Source organism: Eublepharis macularius, chromosome 4 (genome assembly GCF_028583425.1).
Source record: "Eublepharis macularius isolate TG4126 chromosome 4, MPM_Emac_v1.0, whole genome shotgun sequence".
NCBI lineage: Eukaryota > Metazoa > Chordata > Lepidosauria > Squamata > Eublepharidae > Eublepharis > Eublepharis macularius.
Genome location: NC_072793.1, coordinates 92,007,207 through 92,024,327, shown reverse-complemented (window position 1 = coordinate 92,024,327; position 17,121 = coordinate 92,007,207). Strand labels below are relative to the sequence as shown.

The following is a 17,121-nucleotide window of genomic DNA, read 5'->3' as shown; positions in this document are numbered from 1 at the left end:
CAAACAAGCTTACGAAAATGCTAGTGGCAAGTAATACTAGGGCTTCTGTTCCCATCACTAAAAGAAGCACCAAGAAGAGAGCTTTTCTTGTTAGGTCAGATTAGCATCAATTCACTTGGGATGCAGCTTGAAGCTTCTGTTCAAGCTATGTCAAGACTCAGATCAAAGCTTCCACCTAGCATTTTGCCAGTTCTTTGGAACAGGTGCAAATGGGGAGCCATGCTGAAGGACTGAGCTAGCCCATCCTCTGCTATATTCAGTGGTTAGCCCTGGCCCATTAATGGCTGCTATGTTCAAAGCTAAAAACAGCTTTAGGGCCAGCACTTATTGCTCTTCATCACCAAACACGGGTTCTGTTGTATCCGTCCAGTTACCCAATCAACCCACCCCCAGGATATTTCTTTGGAAGAGCTTATCTTGGAATTCAGGCACTTTCCCAATAAATGGCTTTATTTATGGCATGCTCCAAGGATGTCTTGCCATAGTTCTACCTGTAGATATTACCATCCATCTGTGGGAAATCCAGGAGTGATATGTTGCAAGAACAAAATCAAGTTACTAGATAGGTTGTTTCACTGAATTTCAAGTCAGTTCTATGGCACTCCATCAGTCATGAAGGAGGTTTCAGAATATGAAGTGGGCTCAAAAACCCCTCCAATCCACTCCCAAAAGTGGGTTAGACTAGAGGAATGTGTCATATCACCTCTAGCAAGCAGGCCATGTGGCCCACCAGCAACACAGAAGCCCATGCTTACACTCAAGTTGGCCTTGCATCATATTTTGCCCTAGATACAGGTCCACAGGGAAGAATGTGAGTAGGAAGTGTTTACTTTTGAGAAGATGAACCTTCATTTCACCAAAACCAAAAAGGAGTTAAGATAAGAACCCAACCAAGTGTGTGTTTGTGTGTGTGGAGTGGGGGGGGGGGAGAGAGACATAAGAGAATGTCAGATATGTTGTAACTCTCATCCACTACTCAGGTACCCAACTGTTGCCATACAACCCAGGTGCCTGGACAGGGAAGTAAACTGTTATAAGCTCACCCCCATAGAGAGATACCACTCTTGATAATTCAAAGGAAGCCCATAGAAATCATTTTGTTGACAAAGATTATTAATTTTCACAAGCCTCCAATCTTGGGCAAAGACACAAGCATATAAGTGCTGAGCTACAATATTTTAGTTTCCCAAGAACAAAGCAATATATACCAATCCCTCCCATCTCCCTCCAACTGCCCCAAAGATCCTGCCAACTGGGAGGCTCTACCGCAGTCGCTCACACCACAAACTTGTTCTTCATGAGGGAACTGCTCTTGGTGGCTGTGTCTGCATGAGCCTGATAACCAATCACCACTTTTGAAGACAGGCCCAGGCGCTCCTTGTACACACGCCTGCAAACAAATAACATTCTGTCATATCAGCTTGCCAGGAGCAGCTTCTCTTTTCTGCAGCCACCGTTAGCATACCCAGAACCCCTCCCAGTGAAGTAATCCTTTATTGAAAAATAGGAATTTCATTTTTATGTCAACCGCTTGCTCTCCTTTCCAGCACCTGTGGCACATTTGATTATGAGGATAGATTCTACTTTATGGAAGGTGACTGGCTGACATTAGCTCCCCTAAGCCATTGCCCAGCACTACAGGCACAGCAGAGGATGGGAAACAGCCTTTTACCCAATATGAGTGACTCCATCTCGATTCTCTGCCTCCTGGGTCCAGATTGCAATCTTGTCCCCCTTGGCACGGATGTTGATGACAGCCCCACAGACATCATCACTGTAGTCATCAAACATTTCTCCAATCAGACACAGCAACTACACACAAGTGACAAGATGGGGGAAATACAGGAATTACACAGGGAACCACAGGATGCAGTATAGGCATGGGAAATGGGCAACACATCGGGCCTTATAAAGGCTCTTTAAGCAGCTTGTCCTGCCCTAAAGGAAACAAAAATGCTACACCCTTTGGGAAAGAGCTTAACTCAGAACTGGAAGGGAAACAATATACAGGAAAGAAAGGGCTGCCTGGGCAGAAGAATGCCATATAGACTTTGCTTCTCCCCTTATCAAGCTGTCAAGCCACCTCACACCAATGAACTACCATCATCTAGGGAAAGAACTACTGAAGGGAGGACTAGTGTGGGAGCTTTTTGGTCTGCTGAAGACTGAAACAACGAGGCTTAAACCCAGCACAGTAACATGGGTAGAAATCAGAGAAGATCTATGTGTGAAAAACGCAGCCACACACACAGCCACACACACACACACACACACAGCTTACTTACTGTCTCCAGCCAGAAATGGTCAAGCTCTGTATGCCGCTGCTGCTTGGCCAGTGCAATAAGCCAGCGGCCACCCCGTTTGTTCCGATTATCTTCCCACATAGGCTCAATACCATCCTGTCAGGAAAACAACCAGAAGTGCTTAATGACACAACACATACAATTCACACATACCTCATGCCTCCAATTGATATCAGATTCCCAGCAGACCATGCATAGTACTGCAGTGTATGGCAAGACTCAACCAATAAGAAAAAAAAGAAAACCTTGACTACAGATGGAACATGTCATCTCTGTTCAGTATCCCCACAGGCGACCTGCACAGTGCAACTGAACAGGGACAGGAATCAGAAGCGTCAACTTGGAGATGTCTTACCTTGAAAAGAGAGTAGTCACAGCCTGAGGTCAGCTTGCTGGCCAGTTGGATATGACTATACAGCCTGTAGCCTCAAGAGGAAGGAGACAAGATATGTTAAAAAAACGGATAGTAGATTACTCCCCATGGAGATAGAGATCTAATAAAACATGGCAGGAATATTTCTAAAGTAGCAACTCAACACCACCATGGAAATATCCTTAAGAACTGTTCCACGCCCACACAAAGTAGTGGTACATACTGCAAGGAACTGAGGCCTATTGGGAGCTCCCAACCACATGCATGTGCATCTAATTAGTTTTAAAATATGCAATTCCATTTTTAGCATATATATGCACAAGCAGGGCCTTTTTTCTGGGAAAAGAGGTGGTGGAACTCAGTGGTGGAACTCAGGACTGCACAATGATGTCACTTTGGGTCAGCTGGAACGGGGCGGGGGGAGAGTTTTTTAAAGTTTAAATAGCTCTCGGCGAAAATGGTCACATGGCCGGTGACGCTGCCCCCTGATCTCCAGACAGAGGGGAGTTTAGATTGCCCTCTGCAACACGGTGCGGAGGGCGATCTAAAATCCCCTCTATCTGGAGATCAGGGGGCAGGGCCACCGGCCATGCGAGCATTTTCAAGAGGTGCCGGAACTCCATTCCACCACGTTCCAGCTGAAAAAAAGCCCTGTGCACAAGTATGTGCTAATGTACAGGGCAGCTCTGAAATGGAAAGTGTTTGTCAGACGCAGATATTCTTGTTTCCCTTCCAATTCCAACTAGTATGTTATATAGCTCCCTTCTCAATCATAGACACATTTAATGTTACTACTTGAGTTCGACCCAAGCTGTACATACATTGCAAATTTGTTTTGATTTTATAAGAACTTAATCAACATGCTTTCCCTCAAAGAATCCCTAGAACTGTAGTATTAGCAAGGCTGTTAAGAATCCTGAAAGCCTCAGAGTTCCATTGATTAAGAGAATGAACGGAGTCTAAAGTGTGGGTACGCCCCAATAGTAATTTAATAGGGACATCAGCACTGAAATTCCTTTTTTGAATGCTTCTCTTATGCACTTCATGTTGCTGGAATTGCTTGCAGGTCTGTCAGATTCTACAGCACTGTGAGGAAAAAAACACCTACATAAACTATTTCAAATTAATTCTTTTACTTGGCAGCATGATGTTGACAACACCCTTATCAGAGCATTTCTGAGACTGACAATCTACAAATTTTCAACAATTTCCTCCCTTTCTTCTCATTACTGTAGTTCTGCTGCCATTTTCATTGGAGATTTTAACAAGACTTACCACGAGATAGACAGACTGAATTTGGGATTGTCAAGTTCAGGTATCTTAACAGTAAGGAGGAATGAAAAGCACTCACGCCCAAAAGTCTTCCACAGTGTCAAACTTGGTGACAAGTCTTAAGTTCTCCTGCCATGTCTTGCTCTTGTCATTTTTGAAGAACCATAGGACCCACCTATGAAGATCAGCAAAAGGCATCATTAAACTACCAGCTATATGCACATATTTCACACAGGCACTCAACCTATATGCAAACATATCCTGGCTCATCATACCAAGAATCAGAGCATGGTGCTTTCTAAACAGTGAAAAGGGAGCAGTGCTGCCCCATACGCAGTTCAGTTCCTCACAGAATATCTGTTCAAATATGAATGAAGCTAAACTTGCAGGAAGTGCACGGTGGATTTTATTCAGCTCCTCCCATTGTATGGAGAGGGCATGAGAGAAGATGCAGTTTCCAGGAATATAGGCGTGCCTCTTGTGCCAGAAAGACAAGAGTGATCAAACTGAATGTGAGGTCATAGCGCCAGTGTGGTATAGTGGTGAGAAAATCAGACTAGGCTCTGCGAGTCCCCTCTCTACCATGGAAACTTGCTGAGTGACTTTGGGCCAGTCACACACTCTCAGCCTAGCCTATCTCATGGGATTGTTGTAAGAATAAAATGGAGATGAGAAAGATGGAAACTCATTTGGGCCCCACTGGGAAGAAAGGTGGTAAGTAAACAAGCAGTCAGTTGAAGGTGTTTAGTCATCTTGAGAAAGGCATACACGCTGCTTCTTCCATGCAACTGGCAGTCAGGAGTAAGTGTAGCCCCAGTGGCACTCGCAGTGCTGCAGGGGCTCATACAGGCCTGGCTGGCAGTGGCACAAATTCAGTGGCACCAAACCCTAGGCAAAAAGTGGGCTTCCCCACTCCCTACTTTCCCACAACACGGTGGTACATTTCTGCACCATCTGGGGTTTCCTTGGCTTTACTCCAATCTTTCCCAAACCTGCTTTGCTGCAAAGTTTTGGGAAAGATCACAGCAAAGCTTGGAAGGCCTCCATGTGGGTAGGAAAATTTGAAACTTTCATGTGGCCTCACATGGCATATCTCCACAGTGAAATGGGCTAGAGACTTTTCAAGGTGATAGTGGTCAATTAACACTTTTAAAAACATGGTGGTGAGGGATTGGCTGCTGCCAGGAGACTCTGACAGGAACACTATTGGAAAGCCAGCCATGTGGAAGCCCTGTTGCCACTGCACTGTATCCACAGCAGTGAGGAAACTACACTAGCCTGTCTCCATGTGGAAAGCAAAACTGATGGGTGCAGACCTCCTCTGCACTGCTGACCACTGGGAGCAAGCCAAGCCCCTGTAGTGCAACACTGCCTCCTCGCTGTTCCTCCCTAAGCAGTCTCTTGGAGGGGAGAACTGGCCCTACAGCGGTCTGGTCCCACTCGGGAGATGAGCACAGCAAGGACAACCAGGGGGTCTTCAAGATGAGTGAAAAATGATGTTTTTGCATTTCAGATATTGACAAAACCCTTTTAGGTACAAGCAAAGTGGGCAACCCCACCCCTCCACCCTCAGGTAATTTCAGGTGGGATTTGCCTATAGCAGTAAAAGAGGCAAGAGAAAATGTTACCACCACATTTGACAATCTGCACTTCCAGAAACAATTCTATGCAACATATCTGGAATTTATATTAGCATTGGGATTTCTTTCTATAGGGCAATGGTCACTCAAAAGATATACTGTAGCATACAAAGCATTTCTTGAAAGCTAAACAAAGGATTTCTTGGCAACAAATATCTGCTGAGTCATGCACATCGCTCTCGTCACATTTCAATGCATATAACAAGGACATTTCAGGTTAACAGGGAGAGTAGCCATTAAACTAGGAAAGTTAAGACTACAAAAATGGCACTGGGGAGGGCCATAGAATCATAACTGTATAGGGTTGCTAGTCAGTGCCTGGCAACTGGTGAGAGGACTGTGGGTGAGGATATGGGAGGACTATGAAACCAGCTGCAGCATCACATCACTTCCAGTAAAAAAGGACATGTCATAGGTAGCTCTAGGAAGCTTCAGAAACTCTGTGGTGAAACCATAAAGTTTCCAGTAATTCCTAGAGCTTCCCAATGTCATTTCCATTTTTTACTGGAAGTGACCCAACATAGCATGCAATACTGTGGAGTTTTTTAAAAATTTCCCACTGCCTCTCTAAGCAGCAGCAGGCAATGGGAGCAGGAGCACCTCCATTGGAAAAATAGACCCCTGTTAAGATATCTAATTCTCAATGTGGCCAAATCTGTGGATACTTAAATCCAGAGACTGGAGCCTTGAACACACAAAACAGATCTTTCTACAAACCTGAAAAGGCCCCAGGTTTGCGCAAGAGAGAAAACGTTCTGAAATGTAAAAAAAAAAAAAAATACTAGGGTATCCGCTCCAAATAATAGAAGTAGTGCCTTTAATTTGAAATGAATGCCCTCAATGGCCTTTGCTAAGCAACCACGCCAGCCATCAAGCCTCAGTTCCTGACAATAAAAGGCTGTTTGGCCCTTGGAGGGAAGACCCATCAGAGCTACACCCACCACCAACAACCAGACCTGGCTGCTTGCTACTGTTCAACAGCAGGCACTTCAAAAACTCCTGTGGTATACTGGTTGGAGATCCTTTTCGCACTTAAAATTTAAACCACCATTTATGAGCATTTGCCACAATTGCAATGGCTTCAGCATGGCACCCCCATGTTCCACACTGTCTGAGGCAGTTTTGATTTGGCATCTTGTTTTTCATTTTAGATGGGCTTTGAAGCCTCAGTCCAGTTTTGGGCTTTCGGGGCTTTGCAATTCATGTCACACTTTAAAAAAAAAAAACTTTGAGCAGGTGTAGTAGCATTGCAATGTTGTAACCCTTCCCGCCCCCTCCCCTGTATTTGCTGATTGGGCTGTCCCATGCCCACTGGAGCGATAATTGGTGGTGGAGTTCAGGGGGAAAATATGTACTTTTCGTGCTTGTTCCATTCTCATTTTTTTTTAAAGCCAAGCCAGAAAAGGGTTAAAATGCTGCTGCTGCTTCATCCCCTCCAGGCAGCTTCCCTGCTGCTTAGTTTTGCTGTGCAAAATGCTTCAGCTTTTTTTCTGTTTGGCAAAGCCCAAAACATGCCTGGAAAGGAGGGAAAAGCAGCCATTTAATCCTTTCCTGGCTTTTAAAGTCAGGAGGAACGTGCAGCCATGTTACAATGTTACAATCCATTCTTGCCTTTGAAAAAAAAGAGTGTGTGCATACCCCAAGGGAGGAAGGGAAAAGCAGAGAAGCAGAAGGAGAGTATAGAGTTCACACTGACATTAATCTGACCAGATATGACTTGGCAGCAGCTTCAAAATAAAATCGTAGGGGGGGGGAAATCGGGGATACCGCGGACAAACATTGGTACTGCGTCCCATGAGTATCTTGCAAGTGTGAAACTCCTGCAAACATGGGAAGCAGAACAGTTACTGAAACTCTTTAAAGCCCCAAAGCGAAAAAGACCAGAGTTTCAGATCTGAGAGACTCAGGTTCAAATCCCCACTCTGCCTTGAAATGTCACTGGGCAATCTTGGGATAGTCATACCATGCCAGCCTGACCTACCTCCCAGGGTTGTTGTGAAAATAAATCAGAGGAGGGGAGAATGATGTAAGTCACTTTAGTTCCCCTTTGTGGAGAAAGGTGAGTTGTAAGTGAAGTAAGCAAATAATAAACATAACCAAAGGTGTGGGGCAGAGAGAAGGTAGGCTGGTGTGTGGGAAGGAGAAAAGGAAACAGGGGATAGTGAGGTTATGGGGGCTGCCAGGAGGAGGAAAATAGGAAATAGTGTGGGAACAGGGATATAAGGGAAAGTGAGGTACCCCTGCAATTCCTTGTGAGTTCCCCACTGCACAACTGAACCCTGTGGCACAACTCAGCCATACTCTTCCTGGACAGAGATTGCTGGGGGAATGAAGGAGGAAAAGCAGAAGATAGCGATCAAAAAAGGTAGGTTGGCTGGAGGTGGGTGGGAAGGAAACAGGAAAGTGGGGGAGCCAATGGGGATTTCCAGGTAAGAGCAAAAGGAAATATGGGGGATGCTATTACCTGTTCTGGAGAGGATGTTTCCTGAAGCGTTCTACCGTCACCTCCTCTCTTCTGGTCTTGCGCTTTCGCTGCTCTTCCTGTGCACTTGCCTGACATTTAAATAAGTGGATAACAAATAGTGTCAAAACAAGGAATACAATACAAAAACAAACAGAAGGATTGTCCCTGTGGTGGTAGGAAGGAAGAGGAAAACTAGAGGTACTACATATTTGTGGTGCTGGCCTGGTGCCCTTGTTCAGTGGCAGAAGAATGTTTTGTATGCTTTTTTCAACTAGCAAAAATCCCCTATGCAGTAAGCCTCCAAAATGTTCTCAATTCTGAGATAAAATATGACCTCTCCAAAAAAAGAATGAAAGAGCATTTCCCCACAGTTTTCTTTTCCTTCTGACAAGAACAGTAACTAGAACTGCTCACAGCACTTTATTCCCTTCCCAAAAAGAGTTGGCAGCACTTGTAAGAAAAAAGGCAGTATCTATAAGAGAAAAAAACAAAATAAACTTTGCAACATTTTTAAGGCTAGCACACTTTTATTCCTACATAAATTTTTGTGGGCTAGCACCTGCTTCTTCAGTTAACTCTGAGAAAAGGTGTTCTAGTTCACAAAAATTTATGCTAGAATAAAAATGTGTAGCTAACCAAGTGCAGCAAACAACTTGTTTTGTTTGGGTTGCAGATGACTATAACACAGCTACCCCTCTGGGATTTATTCATTTTTATTTACTTTATTTACCATTTACTTTCTTACCAAGACTCAAAGCAGATTTCATGAAAAAAAAAAGGTGACACACCACATGAAATGGCAAAACCATATTAGGTGACAGGATATTGTAGTAATGCTCTCAGGGAAAACAGCGCAGTGCCAGAACATAGAGGTCACTGTAAACAATCTTATAAGAAGAATTTCAAAGGGGGACTCCATACTAGGAACTCTTAGGAAAAGAGTTGAAAATAAAATGGCCTGTATTATGAAATGGCAAGATATGGAACAACCTCATTTGGAATACTCTATGCAGCTGAGGTTGTTATATCTTAAACAGGATATTGCAGAGCTGGAAAAACACAAAGGAGATCAACCAAGATGGAGTACCTTTCCTATGAGGAAAGGCTGGAAAGTTTGGGACTTCACAATTTAGTGGAGGGAAGAGATGCTCAGGACAATAGATATGGAACAGACAAAAAGAAATACTTCTTTACTAGAAGAGCAATTAAAATGAAGGTAGTGATGGCTACACACATTTAAAAGGCGAGCTTTAAAAGAGTGTTAGAAAGATTAATGGAGAAGTGGTCCACCAATCCCTACCAGCCACGGTGACTGAGGTGAGCCTCCATCTATGGAGGCAGCAAACCTCTGAAAACCAGCACTGGGAAGCAGCAGTATTGGAGGGTCTCAGCCTCTGTGCCCTGTCATTAGCCCCTCCAAGACAACTGGATGGCCACTGTGAAACAGTATGCTGGACTAGAGGCCTGAAACAGCAGGGCTTTTCTTATGTTCTAATGCCTAGTAATCTACTATTTACCCTACTCAGATGTATCATTCCAACTTACTTATAACCCACCTTTCCCCTCACCATTTAGTACCCAAGGCAGTTTTCAACAAAGATGAGAGCCCTATCACTCAGGAGGACACAAATATACACAACAAAAGCCACCCATAGCAAACACGGTATAAAATTACAAAAGCTGCTGTTTGCTCTCCCTCATTTTAAATGTCCTGAATAATCCAGTTTGGTGTAGTTTCCTAAAAACTAGAAGGATGAAGACAGTACCCATGGGTTTAAAAGACCATTCCACAGTAAAAGCCAACCCTAGGTAGTATTAGTTCTTCTCACCTGCCTGGAGAATCATACACACCAGCAACAAAACAAAACACCTTAGCCCGCGGAGAATAAGGTTGGCAGAAGCAACATATGCTATATCTAATTCTGAAACTTTTTGCTAGGCAGGGTTCTTGTGACTTTAACAGCAGAATTATAAGCAGAAGATCAGGAGATGCCACTCCTCCTCAGTAATGCACAGCAACAATAGGAGCCCTTCCTGAAGGATGACTGAAAACTAAAAGTAACCCTCTTATATAGAGAAGAGGCAATTTCAGCAACTGTAGTTTCCCTCATCATCACATACTGAGCAAGAGAATTGGCAATCTTACCAATAATAGGCTCAATACGGCTGTTATACCCCCCCAACAGAGCTCAGCAAGATACAACTCAGGTCAGTGTATACTTTCTCAGAAAGAAGTCCCCCTAAATTAACCAATTATTTTCACATAAGCATGCACAGAACTGATGACTTAGTGAGGAAAACCCAACTTTATACTAAAAAGCCAGATAAGTTTTTCAGAATAATAAACAGAAGAACCACTTTATTTAGGCTAGGCTAACAGCTTTTTTTCTTCAAGGACCAATAAGACCTCTGAAAAGATTTTTTAAATACACCTAAAACAGTAATTCAAAAAACCAACAGCTGGGGGTGGGGGCAAAGTGAAGAGACACTCACCATCTCTACTGCTACCCTCCTGAACAATAACAACAACAGCCTCCACTGCTTCAGATCTTTTATCCTAAAGGCCCCACTCAGAACCACCTTTAACCAAGAAGCCTCACTTCTTAAAGCTCCAGGCTTCCTTTTCTCCTCCCTTCAAAGACCGGACTGCATAAAGGTACACCTGTCTTTCCCTATTGGATGGAGCACAAAAGGTAGGCCAAATGGGCCTACTAAAATAAATTGGCTTAAGGAATATACCACCTTTTTACCACTTTTTTTTTTAAAGAAAGAACCTCAGATAGAATGTTCCAATGGAACTGCAGGATTTGAGTCCAGTAGCACTGTAGAGACCAACAAGATTTTCAGGGTAAGAGCTTTTGAAAGTCAAAGCTCTGAAGATACCAGAATAAGGAAACTGACTCTCAAAAGCTCATATCCAAAAAATCTTGTTGGTCTCTAAGGTGCCACTGGACTCACATGCTGCAGACCAACACTACTACCCATCTAAACCCTGTCCTAATGGAGTTACATTATCTACACATTCAGTGGACTGTCCAGGTCTGCAGAAAAAGTGACTTTGCAGAGAAAGAGACCCCAGTAGCCAGAGATGAGGGAAGAAATAGAATGTTGGCCCTAAATCCCAATTAAAGGAGAAATGGGTGTGGGGAACTGCTCAAGCCTTTTAGCATCCCGAAGTCACAGGGATTGGTGGAAGAGATTTCCAAGTTATCCTCCCCCCACTTCCTTGTGAGCCCTGGTTTGCCTAAAAATCTGGTAACTGTAGCTGAGGGTTGCCATCAGATAGGGATAGGCCCGTTTCACCAAAATAACACTTACCCTGTAAAAAGAAGCCAGTCATGAGGCGACATTAGAAGGTCCCAGAGGTCCCCCATTATACAACAGAATGTTCTAGGGAGAGTGCATTTATAGAAAATGCCTATCAAGCCAGATTTTTATTAAAGTTTCCAAACATGAATGTCTGATTTCATTTGATTCTGAAAAAGTAAAATGATTTCATTTCAGATTGAGTTGCTATGTTTTCTGGCAGGGCTTTGGGGATGGCTGTTAACAGCTGCATAATAGGTAGTTATTCAATAGGTGAAGTTTTCCTTCAACATTGCATCTCTACTAGGGAAATGTTTCATCTGTTGAATTTCTGTGAGATGTGCAGCAGTAAAAGCATACAAGTCCTGCCAGAAAACAGTGGCACCCTTTGTTCTAACAATATATCAATAGGTAAGAAGGAATAAAATCAGAAATACTGCTCAATTCAGTCCTAATGTGCTCATAAAATTTACAGATTTCTTGTCATTTTTTGTTGCAGCAGGAAAAATTGAGCTAGAAAAAAATGGAAATCAGATAAAATGTCATCAGTGAACAGTGTATGTGCAAAGAGTGATAGGTCCTTGTCAATGAAAAAGGAAATAATGTTCTGTGTTATCTGTCACCTTTTATACCAACCTTCCTTGACGGAGTCGGAGGCAGTGTTTATGGTTCTCCCCTTCACTCTTTTTTAAAAAAAATTATTAATGTTTCAAACACAAGAAAAAATCTACCATCTAAACCACATACATAACATACAATACTGCATATAAGAATAATGAGCAGGGCTTTTTTCTGGGAAAAGAGGTGGTGGAACTCAGTGGGTTGCCCTTGGAGAAAATGGTCACATGGCTGGTGGCCCCGCCTCCTGCTCTCCAGACAGAGGGGAGCTGAGCGGCGCGGAGGGCAATCTAAACTCTCCTCTGTCCGGAGATCAGGGGGCGGGGCCACCAGCCATGTGACCATTTTCAAGAGGTTCCGGAACTCCGTTCCACTGCGTTTCTGCTGAAAAAAAGCCCTGATAAGCAGTGAGTACATAATACAAGACTAAGTAAGAAAAGGAAGAAAAATGAGGGAAAAAAGTTGAAAAGAAGACGGGCAATGTTGAATCAAACTGTTAGTGGAGGGCTTTTCACATTTATCTTGCATAATATAAAACACAGAGAGGAAATTTTTAATGGCATATGGGAGTTTTTTTTAAAAAACATTTCTATATATACTGTGAATAACTTGAGGAAGGGTTCAGATAAATGTTGGTATTAGGTACTGTTCTGATTAATATATGATATTAAGTCTTGCTATGTTTCATAGAAATCTGACATTCTGGCATTACCATTAACAACTCTTAAATTAATGTGTCAATTTTTCTGCCAATTATTTGCCATAACTCAGTATCAGTGATGTAATGATAATAATTCTGCAGATTTTTAGCACTTTTCTATAACCTTATGGGCTGCCATCAGCATGAACGCTATTAATTTCTTGGATGATACTTTTCTATTTTTGTTCCCCCCATATTGTTAGCAGGGCCAGTGCTGATGTGACATAAATAACTTGATGTGTGATATTTTCCATTTTTATAAATATTTTCCTCCAAAATTTTTATATGACAGGGCATGACCTCCACATGTGTATATAATTGCCTGATTGATTGCAGCTCCTCCAACAGTTTGTGTTATTTATTCAAGCAAGACGTACCAGGGTTATATACCATTGGTGTAATAACTTAAAGGAATTTTCCCTGAGGGCTATTGATACTGTTTTCCTGGTCTGAGTTGTCCATAATTTTTCCCATATATTTTTGTCTATGTTTATCCCAGTATTATTTCCCCAAATTGTTTTCAATCCAATTGATGCACTTCTATCTGTTTCAACTAAATATGAATATATTTTGGAGGTTATTCCTTTTGTGCTATTCATGTGTTGTATTCTGTTCAAATTTTGTCATCTTTCTGGTCATAGTTTTCCTTACTGTAGGATTCACAATCAAATAATGTAATTGATAAAGAAGTATCCAATTCATCGGGATTCCTTAATTTTTCTTTTAGTTGTACAACTGTGAGGGGAGCTTCATTTTTGTAAAGATCTCTCATTCTGTGAATCCCTTTTTCTTACCATTTATTATATTCTTTTGTTTTCTCTATGTAGGAAAAGTTGGAGTGTAATGTAAATGAAATTAATGGGGATATTTCTGGGATCACTTTGTTCTTCCATTTATTCCAGATTTTTAATGTGGTGTATAAAAAGGGATTTTCAACCCATTTTATATCTCTTACTTTTCCCCCTCTAAAAATAGTTTTTTCAATTAATTTCAGGTGCTCTCTATTGGCTTCCATGCCCACCCATGTCTTATCAGGGGTACACTCCAGATATGCCATCAATGTTTTCAGCTGGTTTGCCTCATAATATTTACTCATACTGGGTTCTCCCCATCCCCCTTGATCTAACCTTTTTTTTGTCTCAGGGCCTTTGTAAGTCATGGCCTTTTACTTTGATAAATGAAATCAGTAAATATCTTTTGCCATTTTGCTAGCTTTTTTGATTCAATTGCTATGGGAAATGCTTGAAAAAAATAATTTTGGCAGTACTACTATTTTAATAGCATCGATTCTGCCCATGATTGTCAGATGTATCTTGGACCATCTCTTAATATCTTTTCTTATTTGTTGAATTACTGGGTGGAGGTTTAGCTGCTGACGTTTATTTAAATGTTTTGAAATATTTACACTTAGTTGAATGATTTATAAAATACTGGAATATTCAAATCACTTTAAATTTTATATTGTGTTTTAGGTTTGATATTTATATATAATGCTCGAGATTTTTTATAGTTGATGTGTAATTCTGTAATTATTCCATATTCACGGATCTCTCTCATTAATTCTGGTATAGCTTTTTTAGTATTAACAGAAGTAACGCTCTTTTATCCTCACAACAGCCCTGTGAGGTAGGTTAGGCAGATAGAATGACTGGTCCAAGGCCACTTACAATGCAGCCCTAAACAGGTCTAAATCCATTGATATCAGTAGTCTTGGAAGGGTGTGACTCTGTTTAAGATAGCATTGCCAGTGATCATTATGAGACTTAACCCTGGTTTTCCCAGTCCCAACAGACCACATGAGCTCTCATTTTCTTCTAATGTGGAATTAAGGCATTTCTAGTTTACATAGATATATGCTAACATGGCACTTGCTGATAAGCCCCCAAATATATTATTGCATCAGAGTTGATCCTATTGGTTGAATATAGTAGAGATTTAGTGCTAGAGTTTAAATTAGTTTAATTATTATTTCAGATAAATTATAAATACTGTTGTGGCTTACTCAAATATTTCTTCTGTTAATGTATGTTATTATCTAACATTTGTAAAACAAATAAAAGCTATAAAGATAAATGAATAAAAGTACGGTTATTGAAATAAAATAAAAGTACAGGTTATTTTAAAAAACTACAAAGCCAGGTCCTGAAAGGTTTTTGTAATTTAAACTGCTGATTCTTTCTTGAAAGTTTCATCCATTTCCAAAATCTACAAGAGATACTGATTTTGACCCCCCCCCCCCCGCTTTCTTCTAAAAAAAACCGTAGATGGAAATCTATTTCTTCAATTTTTGCAACTTCCTATACCCCTGGTTGCGGGTAGCTCCTCATTTTTTGATCACATTATTTAATTCATTAAGCAGGAATTCTTATTAGAATGAGAGGTGCCTTCATATAATATTTTTTCTAGATGCCACCAAGAAGAAGATGCTTGTGTAGATGTTAACTATGGCTACATGTTTGCACTGCATGTTTCAGTCTTACTTGTTTCTTGTCATTCAGGTTCACGTTGGTTAGAATCCAGCTGCATGAGCAATTGTTGATAGTAAAACTCTAGAACTGACAAGGTTTGTGTCCACGGTGATTATTCTATGAAATTCTGGCACTAGTTTTACATGAGAACATATTTATGCTTTATTTGTTTCACTAGCCACTAACTGTAGTGTACGTATCTTCATGGTAATGGAATAAGCTTTGCACCATCCAGTCTAGTGAAGCGTTCTGGAGATCTCAAAAACTTGCATGCTATTTTGTGTTTTCGGTTGGTCCTAATAAAAAGGTATTTCATGGGTTTTAACGGTCTAATCACTTTTTTTTTTAAGTGCTCCATGGTATGATTTGGAAACTACTAGTAATCCCAGATGTGTGGATATGTTTTGTGGCAGCTTGGCTGTGAAACAAAAGTGTTCTCTATATGTGCGCAAAAGAACATCCATGCATCCATGTACTTATTACTCCATTGGTATTTGCAGGACAGCCTTGGTTCAAATTAAGCAGCATTCAATCTTTATGCTTTTTTGTGAATGATGCCATAAATCCTACCTACTCAATTGGTCTGATCCTATGCATGTTTATTCAGAAGAAAGCCTTGTGGAGTTTGGGGGCAGGGATTTCTAGCAAATAAGCTTAGGATTGCAGCCTTAAGAACCATCTTGACTTTTATTTTTACTTCTGTCCTATCACAGGAGCTCACAAATGGCAGATAATGTTCTACCAAGTATTCAGAGAGCTGTGGCTAATGTCTACTTCTGCTCCTGCTCCATTTTCCAGATCTATAATGGCCTCTTAACCAAAAAGTATTTGCTCCATGGGAGAATCTTCAGAATCACTTCAAGTGGGGGCTAGCATGAACGAACACCCCTCCACCCAGGGAAAAGAATTCTAGCTTAATCTTCCTGACATGGTGATATTCTAGGTGAAGGAATGGGGAGGGACTGAATCCAGTAACCCCATGGCAGTGGTGGAGAGTGCTCTTAAGTCATAGCTGACTTACGGCAAACCCTGGTGGGGTTTTCATGGCAACAGACTAACAGAGGTGGTTTGCCATCGCCTGCCTCTGCAACTCTGGTCTTGGTTGAAGGTCTTCCATCCAATTACTAAGGCTGACCCTGCTTAGCTTTTGAGATCTGACGAGATCAGGCTCACCTGGGCTATCCAGGTCAGGGCCCGGTATCCCCATGTACAGCCTGAAATGGCTCAGCAACTAGGAGAACTAGACCTTCAAAGGGTTAAGAGTGTTTCTTGGGAATGTGTAAGGATCTCTCCCCCTTTTTGTTTGTTTGCAAGTGCTTTTAGGAAGGTTCAATCCTTATCTATTTTTAACCGGAAACCTGCAAAACCTGCAAACCTATTTCCTTATGGCCATCATAGGCACTCGTGATCTCTAAGACGGGGTGCGGGAAGGGGTCCTTCTAATTAAGCATCATATGCGACTACCTCGCTTTGTTGCCCTAACTTTTCTTCCCGGGAACAAATGAAACGGTATTTCTGACTTTTGGGGAGAAAGAACGAGAACTCGTTCGCATTTTCTATGCGCGAGGTCTGCGGCATTGCCTCCATGTGGCGGCCTAATTGCTGACCAGCCACGCCGTGCGGGGCTCTGCCAGTGCATCGCTCGCCTCAAATCGCTACCCAGCGACGCCTTGCAGGAGCACGAAGTTCTTGCTCGCTAGCGCAGTGCTCCCCACTTCTGCCGTGCCTGGGCAGAAAGGCTTCTATCGCGCCCTCCTTTCGGATGCCCCGCCCCAGTCACCGGACAGACGGCCTTCCAGGCCGGGGGTCCCGCTGCTGCATCCGGGCAGGGCGGAGGGGCGGGGAGCGCGGATTGCGCGCGATGATGAAATCCCCTCGCCGGGCGCGTATAGGGCGCGCGGCGGCTCATTGCAATATTCAGCAGCAGAAGCCGGGCGAAGGCGCCGGCGACTCCTCTCCTCTCTCTTGCTCTTCCTC

At 42.3% G+C, this 17,121-nt stretch overlaps 1 protein-coding gene across 1 annotated transcript; it reads right to left on the bottom strand.

The window, feature by feature from the left end:
- Nucleotides 1-1,118: 1,118 nt before the first annotated feature.
- On the bottom strand, nt 1,119-17,053 carry EIF4E1B (eukaryotic translation initiation factor 4E family member 1B). Its single transcript, XM_054976369.1, is given in 9 exon segments — nt 1,119-1,390; nt 1,673-1,812; nt 2,286-2,399; nt 2,659-2,722; nt 4,028-4,123; nt 8,053-8,141; nt 15,157-15,196; nt 16,804-16,927; nt 16,930-17,053. Coding segments are annotated over 9 exon segments (906 nt in total). The 3' UTR covers nt 1,119-1,275.
- Nucleotides 17,054-17,121: the final 68 nt, after the last annotated feature.